The sequence below is a fragment of the Dysidea avara genome, chromosome 10, assembly GCF_963678975.1.
Source record: "Dysidea avara chromosome 10, odDysAvar1.4, whole genome shotgun sequence".
NCBI lineage: Eukaryota > Metazoa > Porifera > Demospongiae > Dictyoceratida > Dysideidae > Dysidea > Dysidea avara.
In genome coordinates this window covers 14,162,899-14,185,274 of record NC_089281.1, presented here as the reverse complement: position 1 = coordinate 14,185,274, position 22,376 = coordinate 14,162,899, and the positions used below count along the sequence as shown (strand labels likewise).

Below are 22,376 nucleotides of genomic sequence, written 5' to 3'. Positions count from 1 at the left end.
TGTTGGAAGACAGTCAGCATACAGAACCAAGTGACGATGCCATAACTTCAACTTTACAACAGCTGTTAACATCAAATCAAGCGCATGAGAGTAGGGTACGTAGTTTGGAGACCAGTCTACGTCAGATGGAGCATGGGTTCAAAACAAGCTACAATGACACTTTGACACTTCTTAACTATAGTCATGAAAGCTAGCACTAAATTGTACAGTAATAAATTCATAGCGAAATAGACCAACAAAATTTTAACAAAAAGAGAATAAAAGACTGTCTAACTTGTCTACATGGTTCATTGGGAATAATATAGTAATAGCTGAAGGGATACATTTATGAAATGAAATGTATCATAAGATATGATTTGCAATAATATACACTTGTTAGTGCACATCACCGGCTAGACACCGATTATGGATGGATTCTGTATGATGATGGTGTGGGACTTCAGGTATAGCTATCAGTGGTACAATATATGGCCTATATCCTACTAGTCTCTGGGTCCACTCTGCCCCAATCATTGCAATCATGAAGGTGTATAGTAAATTACTTGGTCTGTAGAGATTAGATGTTGGTGCACTGAAATTGCAACATGCATGGTAGCTTCTTAAGCCAGATTTATTACTGCCAAATTTACCCTCCCTCCTTATTCATCTACAGTATTCCCCAGTAGCTAGCCATTGCCATATGAGACAGAGTGGTTGAAAACTAGCCTCGCGTGCCAGACCCTTTCCGCGCAGCCGCTTATCGATCGGCGCTTATAATTTCAAATCGATAAGCGGCTGCGCGGAAAGGGTCTGCCACGCGAGACTAGTTGAAAACTGCAGGAACTGTCTTTTTGATGTTCAAATCAGCGCAACGGCGCCGCAATAAAACCCTTCACGTGCGGCTTACTACCGTAATGATTATGAGGGCGTGTCCAGTGCGCCGCAAATTAACTGCAGAACAATTGCATGAGTCTGATTTAGCATGGATTGTGCAGTAGGATAAGAATCAGTGTTTGCTACAATTAATGGCGCACTATGATGTTCTTTCTGGTGATTGTTCCTGCGATCATCTCTTCAAAATATTAATATGTGGAGACAGCTCCGTTGGGAAGACGTCTGTCCTGGAAAGATTTGTTTGTAATGAATTTCGACGTGTAACTGCCTGTACCACAGGTGAGTTTTATGTCAGTAAATTCAGAGGGAAGAAAAAGAATAAACCACGTTTATATATTAAAGGCTATTATATACCATGCAGTGCTAGTAGACTACTGGTACTACATGGTATATATATAACTGGTACATGGTACTTCAGAACTGTAAATTATATACTGTAAATTGATTTGTGGTGCGGTTCTGAAGGCATGTTACAATTACATATTGTGTTGCCTACATTAGCATAACATACACCTCTGACGCGTGAAACTTATATTAAAAATAAGTGTCATTTCACCATCTGGCTGGGATCAACAGCAACTTCAGGGTGCGACACCTTCGCAATCTGCATGTATGTGATTTGAAATCATTTTGTGATTTGAAACCTGATTTGTGATTTGAAACCTGATTTGAGATTTGAAATTGGATTTGTGATTTGAAACTTCATGCCGTAGTGTGAGGTTATTGCTGGGTTCTGAAGGATGCAATAGTTCATGATTAATTAAAAACTAGTTTTGTATCAGTATGAGCTTGTAATGTTTAGAAATATATTTTCGAGACTAGTTTACAAGCAGTTTTAATTGTTTATGTGGGCAAAATTGCTTGTGATTTGATGCAATAATCTAAGCTGGACCAACTAGCTTGACCAGTTATATATTAGCTACTCATGCAATCTCTGGACAATCACATGTACACGTATACATTTTACAGATATATTGAAAATGCATGGCACGAGATCCTAGCTAGTTACCTATAGTTTCTCAGCCTATCTAAAGCACAAAACTACACATACAGTACTTCCAATTACCTTACAGTGCAGCATAGCATTCGTATCATTTTGTACAGAAATGATTGTGGGTTCTACATATCACGTGTGTGCTGACAGTCAGTATTTATCACGTGTACGGCAGGTGCCTTCTTTGATTCTAAACCAGCACACTTATACATCTTCATAAAAATATCATTAGCATTTCCTGGTTTGTCACTCTTGGCTTCTTAGGGCTGGCAGTGACAAACTAGGCACCTCATTCCGTAACAGGAAACTACACCCATACATTACATGGCAGCCATCTAGATGGGATTTTGAGTAGAATCACTCCATCTTCAACTACCCACTTGTCCTGTCGAAATACTGAGAAAACTCTCACTCTCATCCCACATCGCACCACTTTCAAATAGTGATGGTCTCGTGACTGTCCACCAGTATATTTACGTGATGATCCGTTCACTTCATTGCATACAAATATTGCATACAAATCAGTATAGTAGTATAATGCATTTTTGTAGCTGTGTATTTTATTGTAGCTGTGTGAATTCACTGTATACCCGTAAATAACAAATTAATTATAGGCTATTCTATATGGTGGCCATGCTGCATGGGTTCCCTGTGAAATTTGGGGAGAAAGTTGCAAGTTGCTAGCTAGTTTTACTTAAAATTATAGCATCAATGTTAAGGCATTTTCAAGCCTTTAAATTGCTGCAGCTCCCGGGGGTTGCACCCCCAGACTCCCTTGAACTTCTAATTGCTATATAACTAACTGCATGTACACTGAACCATATAGCAATTAAGTTTCATGCTGTGTCCCCTGTATGTCAGGTCTACAATTACCTACCTGTTATACATAGTATAGAAAATCTGAAGAACAACAGATAGGCTTGAGCATGTTTATATAGCTAATTAGCAGTGAAATATCACTAAAATGGCATATCTGAGTGTCTAGTGTTCAAAAATTCCTGTGGGGGCATGCCCCCAGACCCTCCTAGAATGCTTGTGCTTTGCACTTCGCAGAGTGTGCTTCCCACACTGTGCAGCAACTCCTCTCACATTGGCAGCATCATGTATATAGTAGCAATTTCAACATATACAATGGCCTGACCAACTCAATTTTCCCTCCTCCGGCCCTGGGCTTGCAGAGGATCAAACAGTTATAGAACTGCATGGTCCATAAAGCAATTAAGGGGTAGCCATAGGTTAAATTTCTTGAGAATTGTGGCATGAAATTCCTGTATTACAGGGCTTCACAATAATTACAAAAACAAAAATCCATGGCTTTTCTGGAACACATAATTAAATTAATGTATGACATTAATATTCTGGTGTGCAGTATTCCCTTTGATGTGGTATAATGTATGTGCAGCTAGTTTCACCATGTTGTCATGAGTTATGTTACAAAAAGTTGAACAAACAAGCTAGTATATAATGAGGAAAACTTGGGAATTAAAAGGAGTGAAACAAGGGGGGTTGCCTACACCTGCAGCTATACAAATGCACATACTTCAGTCATGAAATAAAATTTACCCTGTTGACAAGCTATATGACTAATGTAGGAATTAAACAGTAATGTGCACTATATACGGCCAAAAGTGTGCACCATATAACACTATTTTTGTGTGCACATGCAGCACACTTCAGTGTGTACATATAGTCAATCTCCCTTAGTTAAAATTCCATATAATAAGAACTATACCTATAATGCAGGTCAAATGAATTCCAGAGTGAACATTTGTCACATATACTGTGAATTTGAACGTATGAATTTTCAAATTTATAGTGTATACCTCTAGATAGATTCTATAGGTTGTGATCTTTAGATTGTAGAGTATAATATACATCCTGCATGTGTTTCCTATATGTAGCTGACCTAAACTACTAGACTGAGAGTTTCTGTTCGTGTAGAATTAATGCTATTAGCTATTTGAATGTGTTCTATTGACAGTGTTGTTCCATCACAATACATTCTCTCCCTACAGGTGTGGACTTCATGATGAAGTATGTGTTTGTACAAGGCAAAAAAATTGGATTAAAAATATGGTAATGTAATTATAAGTTATGTAATTATAAGTTACGTAATTGTATGCATATGCTATGTATGAAATGTTGGTATGAATCAGTACAGTAGCTGTATAGTAGCAGGAGCTTATAGGCTCCTGATAGTAGGGGTCATGGAAGTTCGGGCTTTCTTGCCCACCTTAAACCAGCCTTACTTTTCCATATCAGCTTGGAGGTATAGGCATAACCAAGCCCAAAACAGCCTTCATACCAATCCCAAACCCTTTCAACAAGTTTTTACTGACTATCTAACTGACTGACTAACTAATGTCTTCATTCAGCATAACTTGATTATGGTTAATCCTATGGGCTTGATTTTTTCAATGTTAGAAATCGCTTCAGCCAGGATATACCTTTTCACCAACCACAGCAGCTACAGTGCATGCATCATGCATGGACTTACCTTTGTCCTCCCACAATAACACATGATGGCTGGCTGGAGAATCATTCATATAATTTCCATAGTGGCTGGATTGATTGTATAGGCACTTCTTGTATTGTTCTTTGTAAGCTGTACAATGGAACAAAGTTAAAGAGAATGGCCATATTGTTCTCCAGTAATTGATGGTCAGAGTACATCAATAATATGTCTGGCTGGCACCATTATTTGCTTTGGCAGACACATACGGATAAATTAGCTACTCAAATATTAAATTTATAATTTTCCTTATAGCTACTTGTTATAATACAGTTAAGACCATGACCTGTACATGGTATCATTTTAGTTTTAGAATGTTCAAAACATAACCTATAGCTATCATCTGTACACGTGAAGTTTGGAAATGGAACTATTGCGCTCTTCTTGCAATGTAACACTAGCTATAAGTGTGTATACATAAACCAGCTATATTGTGATATATTGTCAAATAGTTAGACTTCAGACCACAGGGGTGTAATTTAGTAACCCTCAGGCCCTGTAGTAGTGCCTTCGCTTCGCTCAGGCACCACTACACAGGGCCATCAGGTTACTAAATTACTTAGACCCCTGTGGTCTGAAGTCTAAGTTATTTCAGTAGACCTTTTATGTAGTTGTAGTACCTTAACACTGTTGACAGCTGCTAGTAACAGAGAAATGTAGCATTCATTAGTAGAAACAAGCCATTACTCCACCTGTAACTGTTACAGTTTAAAATTAATTTTCAGGTGGTGATGCGCCATGCTACCAGATAAACATGAAAAGGTCTAAGTAAACATGAAAAGGGTCTAAGTAACTTAGACACCTCCAAAATCCACCAAATCCACCACAAAAAGGGTCTAATGTATATTGGTACATGTCAACAAGTGGAGGGAATAGTATCATATCAAAACATTTGTCAACTTTTACCATACATTATAAAAATCCGTAACGTAAAAAAATATGCAAAAATTACACCGACTGCTAAATATGGTGCCATAACATCCACATACGTTCACTTACGGAGATCTACTATGGCTCATCAGAATCCTTAATCAATGGCGATTCGAGTGATATATAGGAGTTTGTGCAGTAACTAAGAGAAAAGACAGGATAGAGCCTTGTATTGCTAGATTATGTGTTCAGGTACGTAATAATTTAGCAGAAAAAAAACTGTTTTTTTTCGTATGTTTTGCAATGTAACTCCGTACAACAATTAGTTAGGCACTTACTTCGGGCGGATTCTTAATTAGCAAGCATAAAATGATACCAAGTTTAGCGAATTTGGTTGAGGGTAACACATTGCTTTTTTGGGGTTTTCCCACCCAAGTAATTAAATTCTCCTTGGGGAATTGTATGGGGGCACGTATTATGTTGTAATCAACAGTAAATAACTGTTACTATGGTAACGATAGAGGGTTACTTCGGGTGGAATCGTGTAGAACAATTCAAGGGCTTTATTTTGTTGTATAATGTCCTGTAGAGATTATGGGTGCTAATGGTTGCTTTTTTGCATTTTTTGTATTTAGTATAAAATTCATGTATTTTGCATGGGAGAAGAATAATGGCTGCCGACAAGGTTTTTCAACCAACTGGCTTGACTAAGCTATGAATACCAAAATGACGTGGAGTTGATTTTAAGTTATTTTTATTACATAATTCATAAGATGTAATAGTAAAAGTTGGTGTTATGCAAAATTTTGTTTAGACCGCTTCGGTTTACAATTCCCAATAGAATGTTTACAGTATAAATATAATTTTTAAACAATTAAAATAATAATGAGATTTCTGGGGGAAAAAGCAAGAATCAACCAACAAGTCAGCATGTTAAGCCATTCTGGAACTACAATAGAGCATGTCAAACCCTTTTAAGTGCTAACATTTGCATTCACAGATCTCTATTTGGACATGGTTTATACCTGTTTGATGGTGATACAGATATCAGAAAGGCTTAAGCTGAAATTACTGCTACAGAACCTCATGTTCTTGTTAAGAGTAATACTTGTAGCTGCCATTGCTTTGTCTAAAAGTACATTTATACAGAAGCTTCCATCAGTATCTGCTTCTGATCTATGGAAACCATGTTTTTCCCTTGGTCTCTAGGGGTGTAGGACAAGACCACATGAATCCGTAATAATAATAATGTTACGCAAGTACTGAAAGTATTTCATGTTAGGTAAATAGACCTTGTAACAGAAGTAGAGGAAGGGCTTGATACATAATTTAGTTCTATTTAGTTTGTTTTTTGCAATGGTGTGGTTCACAATTGAAAAAACGGTGCAGTTATGGAGTAATTAGACTTACAATGATGACAATGTGTGACAGTCACAACTTTCACATGATTACAATACAATCGTTGTTGTTGTTATTGCTTTCAACAGGTAGTATACTACTTTAATAAAAATATGTTTTGTTGGTGTTTTGTAGTGCACATGGTCTTGTCCTACCCCCTGCTTATTTTTTTTGCAGTAGTCTCTATTTCCTATGTTTTAAGTTACACTACTTTGTGTGTACCTTTTATAAATCTTTTTATGGATAATATGATAATGAAATCACTAAACATATAATAAGTTTATCATCAAGTTGCAACACTTCCTTGCAATTGACCATAAATATGTAATTAAGTGATCATAAGCAACAGGTTGCTCTGGCATGAACTATATATGATCTAAAATTTGGGTTTTGATAGGGTTTCTAAATGTACATATAAATTTGACTAAATTGCTTTTTTAGCCCTCTATGGTTTCACTACTCAGAATAATGGTTAAGGTGGCTCGGAACAGTTTTCATAAGGTTTCAACAGTGTTATGCAAGCAATCACATTAGCTATGAGGCTTAAATATAATCATTACTGTGGTTGACCACCAGTTCCTGTCATTTGCAAATGAATATAATTATGTTGCGTAAGCACACATCATCACAGCATTTAACAAGATCGCCGTGCGCTATTATTACAAGCCTCCATACAAAAATGAACTAGTTGCCGGTTTTTCAAGATACGACTGTCGAATTTTGGATGGGCAAGCAGTAGTAAATAAGCTGCAATTGTGTGGAAGCCGATTTTTAATATTAGCTTCTGCCTGGCAGTGTAGTCTCGTCCTCACAGACCCATTCTCTGGGGTGGCGCTTATCGATTAGAGATTATAAGCACCCCCTCCGAAAGGGTCTGGTGAAATGCCCATACCTTTTTTGTCCGAAAAATCGCCAACTCTGGCGAGTGATAATTGGTGTTTAATACTTACACAAGATTTTACAAAAGGCGACGATTAAACAGTATTATCATTTTATGGCTGTGCAGTACAGGCTTTACAAAAGCAAAGCTTACCTCAAATCGTCACCTCTTGTGTAGTTATTAAACACCAATTATCACTCGCCAGAGTTGGCAATTTCTCGGACAAAAAAGGTATGGGCATTTCACCAGACCCTTTCGGAGGGGGCGCTTATAATCTCTAATCGATAAGCACCACCCCGGAGAATGGGTCTGCAAGGACGAGACTACTGGCAGTGGTGAATTTTTAAAAAACCCGTTTCAAATCTTTGTGTGACATGGGTAGAATTAACGCATGAACTAAAGACCTGGTAGGAAAAGTAGCTCCGCACAATGATAGATAATCAGGTAAATAGTGTCTAATAGCGAATCCAGCCCCATAGCGCCAAGCGCTGAGAAAGAGTTCACTCTGAAGGGCTAAATTTGTAACTTGCGCTACACGCATCCCATAGAGCTCCTGTTTGTTGTAAACAGTAGAGAACAAATTGCTTCATAGATTTCTGTTAGTACAATGCACTTCGTGAAGATAGCTTGCTTGTTTTACGCCCTGTAAATTTCATGGTGAAGCCATACGGAAACTGTTCCCAGCCACCTTACAAGAACAAAAACCACTTCTGATAATGTTGTCAGTATGATATGCACTTATAAATAGGTCGTGGACATGGAGAAAGGCATAGTAAGAAAGGCTATAGAGTTTTTAATCTCCAAAAAGTGTACAGAAATCCTTGTACAGGTGTGTAGGTCTGAGAAAAAAAAATTGTATATTAGGGATCTGGGCTTTTCCAGCCAAAATTATCACCCTATCTCAATTTCCCTTCTTGGTTAGGCACAGCCAAGCACAAAAATGTCTTCAGACCAACTGCAAACGCTTCCAAAAACTTTCTACGGAATTTTGTAAAACAATTTTGACTGACTGACTAAATAACTAACTAACTGATGCCTCCAGTCAAACATAGCTTGACAATGGATAACGCTACAGGCTTGATTTCTTCACTGTTCGATGTCGTGATGTGCCTTTTTGCCAACCGCATATTTTCTGTAGCGACTGGATTGATTACAGAGATGCTTCTCATACTGTTCTTCAAATTTGTAACGGGTGAAGCATAGCTGAAAATAAAGCGTAATGGCCACCTCCCTTTCTGTTATGTAATTGATTGATGGTCGGTGACATAATTAATAACAATGCACATAATAGTACATTAAAGTGAAACTACAAAACAATCAACTATAACTAAACTCTATATCTACTGTAACAGCAAAGAAAGTACAACTAGCTGTACAGAGAAAGTCATCATCCAAACCTTATAGAGCCCAATATCGTAAGGCATTGTTTGTCCTGAAAGTTGTTAGTGTAATTTCTCCTAGCTATCTTGGCTGGAACACCACTACAAGTAGTGGTATGATCAGCAATGGATCTAAAGTAATTGACAGTACAAAAGGTGTCCAGATCCCAAAAGATTCCACAACTAGTGGAATCCTACCTTTTCTGCAGCAGCCAGGTGCTTAGCATCTTTAGCCACCTCTCCAGCCGCAGCAGCCACCCCAGCACAAGAAGCAGAGGAGGAAAATGAGAAGGCTGAGTAGTACTGCAGACAGAGACATCAAAATAGGCAGGACGGCCATGCTGATAATTAATCAAGGAATAGCTAAACGTATTGCAACTATGATTTCTGAAAAGAGAAGTAAACCATATAGTCGGGTACTGTATTGGTTGAGATGCAAGTTATGTTTCTCTCTGCTCAGATCAGCCATAATGTGTCTGCGTGGATCACGTTCCACATATACTCCTATTACCAATAAAGCCACTGATCTGGCCTGCTCCAGGAGCTTGTAATAATGCTATATATAGTATACTTCTTCTATTATGTCATGTATTCATATACTAGTTATATTATTTTTTTATTATATAAGTGAAACAAGGAAGGTTGCCTGGTGGACATTTAATCCCTAAATCAGTCATGGTTATAGACTGAAGTTTAGGGATTTAATGTCTACTACAGGTATATAAGCAACCTTGCTTGTTCAGCTATTCCCTTGTTTCACTTTTTCTTTGCCTTCCTAATTTTTCCTTCTACTTTTAATGCTAAAAATGATATGGACTGTAATCAAGATTAGGTCATAAATGTGGAATTAAAATTAGTTCAGTGTTTGAGAAATCCATGTTGACCAAAGACACATAATAACTAGGTGTTTCATGCTGGTAAATGTAAAGATGTGTCATTCTATATAGTACCCATCAAAGGCAACCACACTTGATTGAATGTAAAGCTGGTGACTACGCCTGCTTAAACAGCGACCTGATTGGACATCGCTGCTTATTGTTTTGTAATTGTTCAACACATGTGTCTGGTAGTTTTTTTTCCAGGTGGCAGTTGTAGTCAGACTGACCACAACACACCACACCACACCACTTTCTTCTGTAGTTTAGGTGGGGGAAAGGTATACAGCCTCAGGCCATTGTGCAAAGGAGGTGCAATTTCCAGCTGGCAAGTTTGAGTAATGATGTGACTTTTGAATCTCTTCCGTGGTGTGCTAGAGAACAAGAGTGTATAATTGGGGAGACTATAGCTATAGCCAGAAGTTCAGAGTGAGGCTCTTCATCACGGATCCAATTCTGCAAATGTTATATTATAACTAGCACTTTCACAACATTTTGTGCTAGTTATAGTGAAAGCATTTGCACATGCAGTTACATCACTGACTAGTTGTGTATTAGCTACTGTACTAGCTACAACTGTACAATATTAATAATTGCAAGGTGTGTGCATGTATAGCTAGCTACATTATGTACCACTCTGCGTGGGCGCCACCAGTGCCATAATTAGTATATGGCACTGCTGCAGACCACAGCAAGTGCATTATACTTTATAATGCACTGACCGCAGTGCAGTTGGCTGCAGTTTTGTGCAGCATTGCACAAGTGCTGGCAGCTGAACTGCTACGACACCTCACCTAATAGGTGGAAAGACACCTACAGTTCACTCAAGTTCTTTATAGCCTAACATGTAAAAGTCAATTGTGGGGCCATAACTTTGCCAAACCACCAAATCAAAGGTCAGCCAATAGTGATTGAAAAAGCCAACATGATGGCCACAACTCTAGTCTACATAATAAACGTACAGGCTTGTGTGTTTATATCAGCAGAGCACTCATGCCCGTTGTATAACTACTAAATGATAACCATGTGGTCCACTGGACTACAGAACCTTATAAACAACTTAATCATCTTCTCGGTCATTGGAATCAGAGTTTTGACCACTATTGAAAATTTGAATGAGAGATCACATTGATCACTCAAGCATTGAGCATCTGTGGTTAGCCCTGCACACCCTGCAAAGTCTTAAGTTATAGAATGCTGTGTAAAGCATCAGGAAGCTTTGAGTGAAGCATATAGTCAAAATCCTGGGAATGAGGAAGAAATAGTAGGCATGAGGTTTCAAAATAAATGTTGGACCTGAGAGTGTGAGGTTGAAGGCTAATTCTAAGGTGTGAGACCCATAGTAGTCCCTCAGAATTCATAATAATTGTAAATGCATACTAATACACCAGTCATTTCCCCGAAATGTGTTGCTGTATATGTGTATCTTTTCCACACATGCACACTGTGCTGTGCATACATTCCCTACTGGTAAGTTGTCCCGTTGGTGATTTTGTACTTGGTTATATGTGCCCAGTGTCTAGTATACAACCAAGTACTATGAAAATTTAATGCAGTTAGAATTACATCATAAATATAATAAATAGTGTACATGAACACAAGGACTACGAATATGCACCAACCAGGAATATGATCAAAGGCACAAGCATATAATAATCAGGTATTTTCGCGGAGGTGATTGAAATGATATGACAATTTTATTTAATGCCAATTTAAACAGCTTATAGCATGTGACGTGTACTCTGTATAGGCACATGGACACACTTAGCCTAGAACCGATGTTATAATTCCAGGGAGATACAAGTTGTCATTTGTGAAAATGGATGTAGGACAGGTTAGTGGTACATATGTTTCAGTGCCATTTGTTTTACTGATGACTTACTGCTTGTATCACCAGCATGTCAGGCTATTGGAGCTTGCAAGATAATATACTCTAATAGAACAGTCACTAATGTACAATAGCTATATATGATTGATAATAGAGCAGTCACTTACCTTAATTCTATTGTAGCAGTATCATCTATGGAAAGTCATATATGGTGATCTAGAAGTAATGAGATTGCATAGTACTATTTTGTGACTGGTATTTATAATGCATCACTGAGAGTAGTTAGATACTCTATGTATTATTCTCTTGAACACACATTTCACTGGTTACACACTGTTGCCATATTGTTAGGTTGTCCTGGTAGTAACGCAGTCCTATAAATAATAATAAATGGTATATTTTAAAGAAGTACCTTTATCAGTTCCTTTTGTCTTCATATTTACTAGTGGACATATATACCTCTTCCAAAATTAACTTCTAAGACTTCTTTTGTGGTTGGTGATGCTTTCTATGGTAGAGCTTATGTAGGTGAGTGTTCTTAAACACGTAGACAACCTCCATGAATCACATGATACAGAATATGCAGCATCAAATTACTGTCAATATTGTAGGTAATAATCTCCAAGAACTTTTATTGGCTCATGTAAAAACCATTCAGTTCTGGTGACTGACAATCATCCACTGTTACTTAGTAACATGCTACAACACACAGGTAAAGCTGTAACAAATGAATTAATATGGACTAATATTGCAACATTGCTTTGCTTCATTTCCAGAAGGTGGCTGTGTAGTTTCCATGCATCCCCATCTCCAATCCAGGTTCGTAACCACTGAGCTACCACTGCCAGCTGCCCATCCTCCCTTCTTTTCTACCTTGTAAGTGTGGATGTCATACATTAATAGAACCGAATAAGACACCAAGGCTGAGGCTTGCCTGCTAAGTGCAATGATGTCTTTCACTGTTGGTGAGTTCAAAGCAAGCTAGGGTTGGCCTGCCCTCTTCTTTTATACAATTAGTCTGCTTAATACCAAGTTGTTCAAGCTGTGTGGTGTCATATATTTACACTGATGGTCAGTGAGTAGTCTGTGAGAGTCAATATGCACCTTTTTGAAAATAACGATAGTGGTAGGATTTTTATAGTTATTGATGTTTGTCATGCTTCATCACAAGCTGGTGTCAATAAGTAAGATATTCTACTCCTAGGGCTATTGTAATATACAATATTCCAATGACAGATGTGGCTGCTTATAGTACCTTCATCCCTCAGGTGACTCTAAATTTGATGTTGATGATGTGAACATATAGCAGCAAAGAAAAAATAAAGAAACCGCTAGCAGTTATACCATAGACCAAAAATTTATTTTCCGTATGGTCTGGGAACCCCTAGGCTTATATTATAATCAATACCTCCTTTTATCCCAATGCAGTTTTTGTACAAGGTTTTGGTATCCTCTATATACACTGAAGCTAAAACACACCAAAAACTGAACCAAACACATGGGATAGAACCACTTGAACTTGCAGGATATCCAGTTATCAACACCTTGACCTGGCCTTAAGTTGTTGATAATCATTAATCATGGTTTTTTTATAAGCTCCACCTATGACAATTCATTGTGATCTGCATGGTATACTTTGTAGATAATTACGTCCATTCAACCACTTGTGTAACTAAGTTCATTGATGTATAGTGTAATTGTAGTGTATGTGTACAGGGACACTGCAGGACAGGAGGACTATGATGCCTTTACCAAACAATACTTCAGAAGGGCACAGGGAATCCTTTTAACGTATGACATTACTAATCACAAGAGTTTTGACAATTTAACAAAATGGGTTCAAAAACTAAAGCAGAATGTACCACAGTCAGAGGACGCAAAGGTACCCATTGTGTTGCTGGGTAATAAGGTAGACTTGGATGATCAGCGAGTGGTAAACACTTCAGAGGGACTTGAGGTATAGACAGTTTTTAAACTTTACAGCTGTAACTATGTTTTCACTATAGTTTGCCCAGCTACATAACATGTCCTTCTTTGAAACAAGTTGTGTTACAGCATTGAACATTACAGATGTAAGAATGTAGATATTCACATGTATTGTACAAATTGGACTATTTACATATTGTTGCATTGTGTGCAAGCTGAGGTGTGTGGAACAGCAAATCAGCCTCTAGTAGAAATCCCTGTAGTTACAAAATTTGTAAGACGCAAGTGTATTTCATGTGTCTTGTTGGTTAGATAATATTTACTAAATTCACAGAAATATGTTCATTACAGTAAATATGTGCCTCACAGTACATCATGTGAGATCTATACAATACCTTTATTTGTGTGTTTTCCTTTAGGCAATATTTGCTCTTGCTGAAAGTATATTAACTGAGGTAAGTATAGTGTGTTGTGCGCATGTATTATACTAACATGTCTCACTCTAGATATCTCCAGTTGAGGAGGAACCAATCTATACAGTACAATTTGGACAAGTTTCTGGCAATTTTACAGAACGCAGACTAAACTGTGTATCACATCACCAAACACTATTATTATCCACCAGCGGCAGCACTATGGGAGAAGAGTGTGGCTGTGGAAAGTGCTTTTGTTAGCAGTACATGTAACCAGTATAAGAGTGTCGTTAAGTCTTGACCATAAAATTCATCAGCATATAAGCTCACAGTAGTAGTACTATAATCCGTGGCTCATATTATGCACCTAGAAAGAACAAAACAATGTTATACACTAGTATATGTTCCACAATAGTCATGACACAATGGGATATGTAATAGTTATACCACAGGCACGTGCACGTGCCAGTAGTTTCAAGAGTTCATTTTATCCTTTTTTTTGTATTACTTTTGCTAAAATAGTAATTTTAGTGTTTATTATGTTTCTTTAATTACTACATTCACAAAAGTAAAAAAAACTGTTGATGTATTAAAATTGAATCCCACAATCACAGCTTGCTTAATTCCCTATATAACAGTATAACATCAAAGAAATCTGATGATTTCTGGATATAGTGTGCACTCCTATTAGGTGTGCAATGTCTCTAGTTAACGAGATATATGCACTGCCTTAACGAGATATTCACACCGGTAGTAGTGCATATATCTCGTTAACATTTTGAGTCAGTGCAACATGTGATATATATGCACTGGCTTTCCTTTGATCTGTGGACATATCAAGTTACATTGACAGTATTATGTTGCTATGTTGTGACACAGAAGTGACAAGCAAGTTTGACTGCTCTAATGTTGAGTGCATGTTGGCAACAAAAACTGCTCCAATGATAATGTAAGAGTAGATGGTGGAACAACATTCTCTGTACCACAGCTAGACTTGATATGATGACACAATAAACACAGTTTTCAGATCAGGGAAGCAACATCGAAAGGGCAGTGCCTACAAATAATATATCCGAACACTGACAACTCAATAAAAGTCTTTCCACTTGCTTGTGTATGTGTGGTATGTTCTCATCATTGAGAACAACCATGCAGTTTCCTGTAGATACAAAACTACTAGTCAAAAAAGTGTAAGGTTATACTTTGTTAAGTCTGCAAACTAAACTTGGCTGTTGTATTTGGAGCTTATATCATGCACAACTAATCATGCATGTATACTTTTTTGCACTTTATTTACTCAGGGATGACAGCAATCAACCAATGGATGGCTGTGTTTCAGGCTGTACCCAGGTACAGCTAACATACAATATTGTTCCTGGTTTTACAGCTAGCAATGGGAGTGAAGTTTCTTGCTCACAGAAACAAACAGTCCCATCCTGGGTATCAAACCTGAACCATGCAATTGCCAGGCCAATACCCCATCACTTGGCCTACTACTGCCTCCGTACTGTACAGGATATAGTATTTTAAAATAAATCCATGTCAGCTAAACTCAACCAATTCACTGTAGAGCTACAAGCCTTGGTAGACTAGCAGTAACTTGTCTACACCATTGAAAAGTCTCCCAGCCAGACCTATATGGGAAGCTATGTTTGCAGTTTGAATGACCAATATTAGCATACATCAGCAGAACTTGAGGATTCCTTGGGACTAGCTAATCTTAAAGTTTTGGAGGAGTGAATTGCAATCATACAGCTTTAATTTCAGATTCTTGCAATGTCATTCAAACAGTATTCATGGGCAAGGAAAAATCCAGTTTGGTCCTTACATTAGTGAGAGAAAGTCTTTGTGACACGTCACACATGCTGCAGTGTATTTCTTAATAATCTCTAAAAATAAAACTTCTCAATATCTTTGTTGAAACAATTCCAACCCCCATGCGCAGTGGAAAATCTAAGGGGCTTCAGAAATAACAACACCAATATACTTTAATGAGCATTAATAGTTACTCTTAGTCTAATAGAACAATCACTTCATTGGCATCACTGTCTGACCGATTGTTCTATTAAAGTATTGACTGCTCAATTACTTCATTGTTTCAGGGGGAGTTGCATCCCTTCCAAAATCCCTGCTTTTTGTATGGCTCATCCCCCAATATTTTATATTGCACTATAGTAATCAGTACCACCATACAATGGAACATTTTTATGCACTACAAATCCTGACTTTGCTATATTGCAACACTGGAGTGAAGCCCATGCAGGATAAAGGTCTATAAGGGATCCACAACTGCCGTGATACAAACGATTTTCTATCCCACTAAAGGTATCCAGACACTTTAATTCTTTTGTGGAGGTCTATCACTGAGAAGTTTCTCTGCACAACGTCGTATATTGATTGATACCATCATTGAAACAATGAGAGAATGTACAATAAAAGCGTGAACGTGTTCTTGGTCACATGCGACCACAAAGAAGTGTTAAATAAACACCGGTGTGGGCATGGCAAGTGTGAAATATATGCATACACTAATTAATATCAGTTCAGGTCGGGAGATAACCACTCACTGCATTTCCGGGCCATAAATATCCTCTGAGAAACTGATATTGTTGCACCATGGCCTTTGGCAATGGTAGATAAAATGCAACAGGTTCAGTACATTCTTTAACAGAGAAATGCTGATAATGCCCTAGCACACTTACTTCCAGTCTTTCATAAAGTATGGGAAGTCTAAACGATCAAGCCCTGCCAACAGCTGTTGGTATTCTGCTTGCGGGACCTAGCTGACTCTAGATGGTGATCAGAATCCAAAGGGTATGTCAACTCAAACAGTGCCACAGTGAAGGTATCAGTGTTGTGGATAACAATGTCAGGTCGATAAGCAGTCACCATGATAGCAGTTGGAATCGTTGCTTGCATGGGAGACTCGCAGGACTAAAAGTTTTGCAAGTCAGCATAAACTTTAGCAAATGGTAGATCAGTAAAAATATTGATAAATCTGGTCACTAAAAAATGTAGCACTGAATCATGTCGATAAGTGTATCTGTGTTGTGATAGAGCAACAGGGCAGCCACTCAGAACATGAGCAGTTGTGGATCATGGTGAGTCACATAATATTATAGAGTACATTTTGCATCACACTGAATATTCCAGTGATGCAAATTAACGTCAGTTGGAAGAGTGTCAGAAGAGGCTCTTGAAATAAATGATAACTGGCCTGGATGGAGACCAGATAACTATCGGTTCCAAGTTCTACAGGCTGTCTCCAGCTTAGCTTATTCTTCTGCACTGAAAGTGTCTGGAAGTGGTCATGACAGGCTGATTTAGTGTCATTTAACAACTGATTCTTAGCTTTCACATAAAGTGATCTAACAGATGGTAATGCAGTAAGTTGTTTCTTAGCTGCCATCAGGATAGAGTAATCATTGTTCTGGACTTGTAAAATGCTTTGTCCTAGGTGCAGGTGTACACCTAGTTCATGAAGTTGAGGGTCTGATAAACACTTACACAAGACAGCAAATTAAGTTTGGCTTCTTTGGATGTAGAGGACACACTGGGACAGCAGATTCCTGGATAATAAAGTATAACACGGGTAGAGCTTTGTGGAAGTTGTAACCAATTCTTCGAATAGCGAGTAGCCATAGATTCCACTTTTGATATAGCAGAAGGTGAAACTGCATCCACACATAAATGGAACCACAGTAAGGAAAAAATATAGTTTCAATAAGTCCACAGTTTATACTCCCCACAAATGGAAAGGGTATCTTTTTGGTGAGAAAACTGAAAATTTTAAAAGCAGATAAAGATCTTTAAACCATGAGATATACGTAGGAAAAAATCTCATACCCATGCATTCAGTGGTAATATAATTGATTCTCTATACATCCAGTCTAGACTCTAGTCATGGGCTAAAGGAGCCACAATGGCATATACCATGCACATACATGTGTGCAAATACAATAAACATTGACTAACAGAAAAGATACAACAAGGAAGAGTGATAGATACAAACAAGAGTTCGTTATAACTATACATTATGAAATTTTGATAATATAACACAATTTAGCTACAAACCAATTATGATTGACAAAACTTTCATCATGTATGGACTGAGTTATATATAATTGGTACTGTTTACATATGCATAATAAAATTTCTCCATAGAAGCATATACTATACATGAAAAGTGTCCCCATGTGGAAACCCCTCTGCCCCAGCCCATGACATAACTTTCTTTCAGCTACTTGTGGTGCCTGCTAGTGATCCACTCCTTATCACAACAATGCCAGGATGAGATTTATACCAAGTACACTTCTTGTGAAGAGATCTTCACCATGCAAGTTCACTTTCTGGCTACATCATTTAAACACTAGTTTCCAGCCCAGAAAATTATGTGGTGGCCATAGCACAGGATTTTTCAATGGATGTGAAAAATCCACAGTAGCCTATAACACAGGCAATAGTTAGGTAGTTGATTGGGAGATATCAAATTTTGCATTGTGGACTGTATTACACAGCATAGCTAAGTGGTGAGAGCATTGGCCCAGTAATTGAAAAGTTCCAAGTTTGATGCCTGGTTGTGCCAAGTTGGTGCTATTGTTGTTTCCTTGAGTGAGAAACTTTACTCACATTGCTCCAGTTTACCAGCTGTTAAATGGGGATTTGGTGTCAACTGGGGAAGCAACCCATGCACCTGGCTGTAATATCAATGGGTACCCAGGGAAGCAAATGCGCAACAGTCCTTGTCTCGCATAGTGGTTAAAGGTCCAGGTGGGATTTCGGGTGCCTATGCCTTCACATGGTACAGCCTCCTGCAGGGTACCAGTCCTGCCCCGGGAGAATTTACCTGTGCTGACTCCTAACACCTGAGTGGTGCTTAGGTATCTCAGTGCTGGTTCACTGAGTAGTGCTTGTCAAAGGCTTAGCTTTGTGTGTGCGTTGTACGTGTGTGTGTTTTGTGTATGTCCACACGCACCCATGTGAGCAAAACTATTAATTGTAAAATCAGTCAGAATGTAATTGAAAGCTAAATGAAGTCTGTATTAAAAACTTTGTGGTTTGTTTTTGGCATGGATCAACAAGTCCTCTGGTAGTTTGTTAAACGAGATTAATGAATCTACTATTCACAAGGTACTGGATAGTGCCATGGGTCAGATGACTCAAGTTCATAAACTGTTACAGCAAAGCCAATTTCAACAATCCTTAAAATTGCCCATTATGTATCCCATTCCACTGCAGCCACTTTACCTGTAGAAATAGCTGAGCATATGCAATCTGTATACATTATTTTCAAAACAATCTATAATACATACAAGCACTCTCAATTATTAACTCTTGATACAAGACATACCGTGTGCATGCTAATAATACAGCTATCTCATTTAGTAAATTTATAGCTAGAGCAATCCTATGTGAAAGTCACTAATGTGATTGAAATTTAATATCGTGGCAAATACACCCAAAACCCTTCTTTAAAATCACTTGAAATCAAATGACAATAAGGTTGCATGCATTAGATTCCACATCTCAGTTAGTCCAGCATCCCAGGATGCCATCTCCTATACCATATGGCCATGCAGAAACTTTTTATAAATATCTCTAAGATTTCAGAGTATTTTAAAACATGCTGGTAACATATATGCCATCAAATACAGCAGTATTTCTGTAACTTACCTCTATGTCATTCACACACCATATTTCTTATTATACGAAAATCAATGTTAGATGTGATTGTTGTTATGAGGTGTTGCTGAGGAGTCAGGTGTGCAAGTACGTATGCAGATAGGCTTGTAAAGGCTATATGGATTGTTGGTTAATTCTGACTGATTAAAAGGTGAATCAGTTCTGAAATGTTAGTGGTAAAAAGACAGTTGACTTCTTAAGACTGAAAGATCATCTAACCAAATTATGGGAGTGGAGTATACTATAGAATTAGGGGGAAGGTGTTCCATTCTCTGATGGTTTGAGGAGAACAGTTTGTTTCCTCGAACCATCAGAGACTCACAATTAAACAAAATTTATTTCATGACAATTATTATAATTAATTTATGTAGCTATTTATTTGTAGTTAGTCAGATGTTTTGAGATTCTTTGTATTTGGCTAGTCCCCTGGGCAACAACAGCAGTGCTGTCTGCCCATGCAGTATCAACTCAGCTAGTATATCTGTAAATTCTTATTTTTCTTTTTTTCCTGGGCATATCAGCTGAGCTGCAGTATCAATTGATATGATAAATAAATAAATCACAGACAGCTTGTCCTGTGCTGGCCCAGAGAGTGAACAGTTAACACCAATATTTACAAAAAGAGTATACAGCATTGCCTGGTTCCTCCTCGTGGTTTCATGAGTATCAGTACCCCATTAAATTTTTTTTCAATCATGTGAGTATCTGGATTGTTCTTTGCATTTATATATCAAGCAAGATAGCCACATTGTTAGGTGCTGTATCCTGACTTTTCCACCAAGAGTTCGACCTTTTATATTAAGCTGTATATACAACTGCTGGACTGGACTCGTAGTAGACTGGACTACTGGACACAAATTTTTTCTTGTTTAGCACATAGTTGGCCAACTGGTTGTAGCTATTGCTACACTGTATACAGACTGTGCAGGTGGACCTGTCTACTTGGCACTGTCTGTTCAAATCAAATAGTACGGTAGTACAATTAAGAAGGGATCCCCCAAAAATGACACGCGCCAGCTAAAATTCCACTTTTAAAATTCATCCTAGAAACATCTTACATGACGAAAATCACCTTTATGGAATAATATTAGTCCATCTAACATGAAAAAAAAAACAAGAAAACACTTACAGGCAACTGGATATAGAATTTAAAGAATCACCAAAACTCATTTTTTCATCTGCCTGCCTGCCTGCCTGCCTGCCTGCCTGCCTGCCTGCCTGCCTGCCTGCCTGCCTGCCTGCCTGCCTGCCTGCCTGCCTGCCTGCCTGCCTGCCTGCCTGCCTGCCTGCCTGCCTGCCTGCCTGCCTGCCTGCCTGCCTGCCTGCCTGCCTGCCTGCCTGCCTGCCTGCCTGCCTGCCTGCCTGCCTGCCTGCCTGCCTGCCTGCCTGCCTGCCTGCCTGCCTGCCTGCCTGCCTGCCTGCCTGCCTGCCTGCCTGCCTGCCTGCCTGCCTGCCTGCCTGCCTGCCTGCCTGCCTGCCTGCCTGCCTGCCTGCCTGCCTGCCTGACCACAGTTGCAAGGCTGGAGGCCAAATGAAGCAGTGCACAGCCACCATTTTATGCCATAATAATAAACTCACCAGTGGGATGTGCCTTTTGGGGTTCTGATGAGTGTGTGCCTTCTGTGCCTTGTCTTTCCTTTAATTTTCGATCAGGCTGTCTTTGTCCTTCTTGATGCAATGAAACAATTTTGAGGTGTTAATTTTCCCTATCAACACTTTCCTTGAACAGCATATTTAGATGCCACAAACTTATTTAAGCACTTATGCTGGGTAGATACCAGTAACTTAACTTCACAATAGGTTCAATACCACACCCACTTAACCATGCCTGTTAACATGTTCTTTTTTGCAGGAAGTGTTACATAACAGTACAAGCTAAATTACAAAGGGAAAGTTAGCTACTTATAATTACATACTACGATTAACATAACAAATGCTACAACTATACATAACTAGCTACTAATATACTTACAGGGGAATACTACTAAGAGTAGAGGGGATTTTTATCATCATCCAATACCTAAAGATCATCTTTGCATTACTTTGCCACAGTGCAACAGAAAATTACTGGAGCAAGTTCTTTCTTGCCAGCTAGGAAGTGACACCTCTTTGAGGGGTGGTACAATCAGCAATAGTTATTAACCTTTTTAAATCAAAAGGAGTCAACACTCCAAAACACTCCACCACTAAAGGAACAAAATCAGATCCAAACTTCTCCACAGCTACCAAATGTTTCTCATCCTTGGCCACCTCTACAGCCACAGCAGCTACCCCAGCAGAGGAGGAAATAAAAGCAGGCTGCGTATGGATACATCAAAATATGCAGAACGACCATGTTGAAAGTCTGGATGAAAACATCACCAGGTCATAGGCCATCATTATACGAAGCCCTCTGTTCCTTATAAGAACAGCAGGATGTTCTAAATGCAATCTTGGTTGGCTAATAGCAATCGAGCACCGCCTGAGACCACGCCTCTTAGCAATCTATCTTGATCATGATGACACACCCTTTTATTATTGGTCTAGCTGTATTCATAATGCTAGCACAATGAAAAATGCCACACCTCCTGGTAGATGGCAGCTGACTTGAGATACTCTAATACAGCAGTCACCCTAATAGAACTGTCATGCGTGTATAGCTGTATGTTATAACAAAAAAAACATAAAGTAGGGATCCAAGCAATAAAAAGTAGTGAAACAGGAGATGAATGATGGTATTACAGCATAGCTTGGTGGGAAAATCTCT

The 22,376-nt window shown here is 38.5% G+C and overlaps 2 protein-coding genes and 1 long non-coding RNA gene across 6 annotated transcripts in view; 2 read left to right on the top strand and 1 right to left on the bottom strand.

Moving 5' to 3' along the window:
* LOC136267854 (coiled-coil domain-containing protein 170-like) overlaps positions 1–273 on the top strand; it is a gene marked incomplete in the record, with an annotated part of 5,754 nt that extends 5,481 nt beyond the window's left edge. Inside the window, 1 exon segment of the mRNA XM_066063019.1 lies at positions 1–273. Coding sequence (XP_065919091.1) covers positions 1–194 — 194 coding nt within the window.
* Positions 274–883: 610 nt separating this feature from the next.
* Positions 884–14,554, top strand: LOC136236242 (ras-related protein Rab-10-like). Of its 4 annotated transcripts, XM_066026370.1 has the most exons (10): positions 1,095–1,152; positions 3,883–3,943; positions 11,532–11,615; positions 12,056–12,137; positions 12,221–12,321; positions 12,386–12,485; positions 13,326–13,566; positions 13,616–13,681; positions 13,955–13,990; positions 14,042–14,554. In XM_066026370.1, exons 5-10 carry the CDS (start codon positions 12,306–12,308, stop codon positions 14,207–14,209), a joined length of 627 nt encoding a protein of 208 aa, XP_065882442.1. In that variant the 5' UTR covers positions 1,095–1,152; positions 3,883–3,943; positions 11,532–11,615; positions 12,056–12,137; positions 12,221–12,305; the 3' UTR covers positions 14,210–14,554. The 4 variants fall into 4 exon arrangements, with proteins under 4 accessions (XP_065882441.1, XP_065882442.1, XP_065882444.1 ...); XM_066026372.1 differs by lacking the exons at positions 1,095–1,152; positions 3,883–3,943; positions 11,532–11,615 and having other exon boundaries at positions 11,687–12,137; XM_066026369.1 differs by lacking the exons at positions 11,532–11,615; positions 12,056–12,137; positions 12,221–12,321; positions 12,386–12,485 and having other exon boundaries at positions 884–1,152; positions 14,042–14,553.
* On the bottom strand, positions 13,640–20,790 carry LOC136236243 (uncharacterized). The gene is made up of 3 exons (XR_010692040.1): positions 14,028–20,790; positions 13,931–13,970; positions 13,640–13,792 (listed from the first exon to the last, which is right to left on the bottom strand). It is a non-coding gene; the product is annotated as an uncharacterized lncRNA (long non-coding RNA).
* Between the last annotated feature and the right edge of the window lie 1,586 nt (positions 20,791–22,376).

Excerpts from the sequence above, each read along its gene's own strand:
- LOC136236242 (XM_066026369.1), top strand. The coding sequence starts at position 1,005 with ATGGCGCACTATGATGTTCTTTCTGGTGATTGTTCCTGCGATCATCTC. Across the intron at positions 1,153-3,882 it reads TGTAACTGCCTGTACCACAG|GTGTGGACTTCATGATGAAG; the intron begins GTGAGTTTTATG and ends CTCTCCCTACAG. Across the intron at positions 13,991-14,041 it reads CTGAAAGTATATTAACTGAG|ATATCTCCAGTTGAGGAGGA; the intron begins GTAAGTATAGTG and ends GTCTCACTCTAG.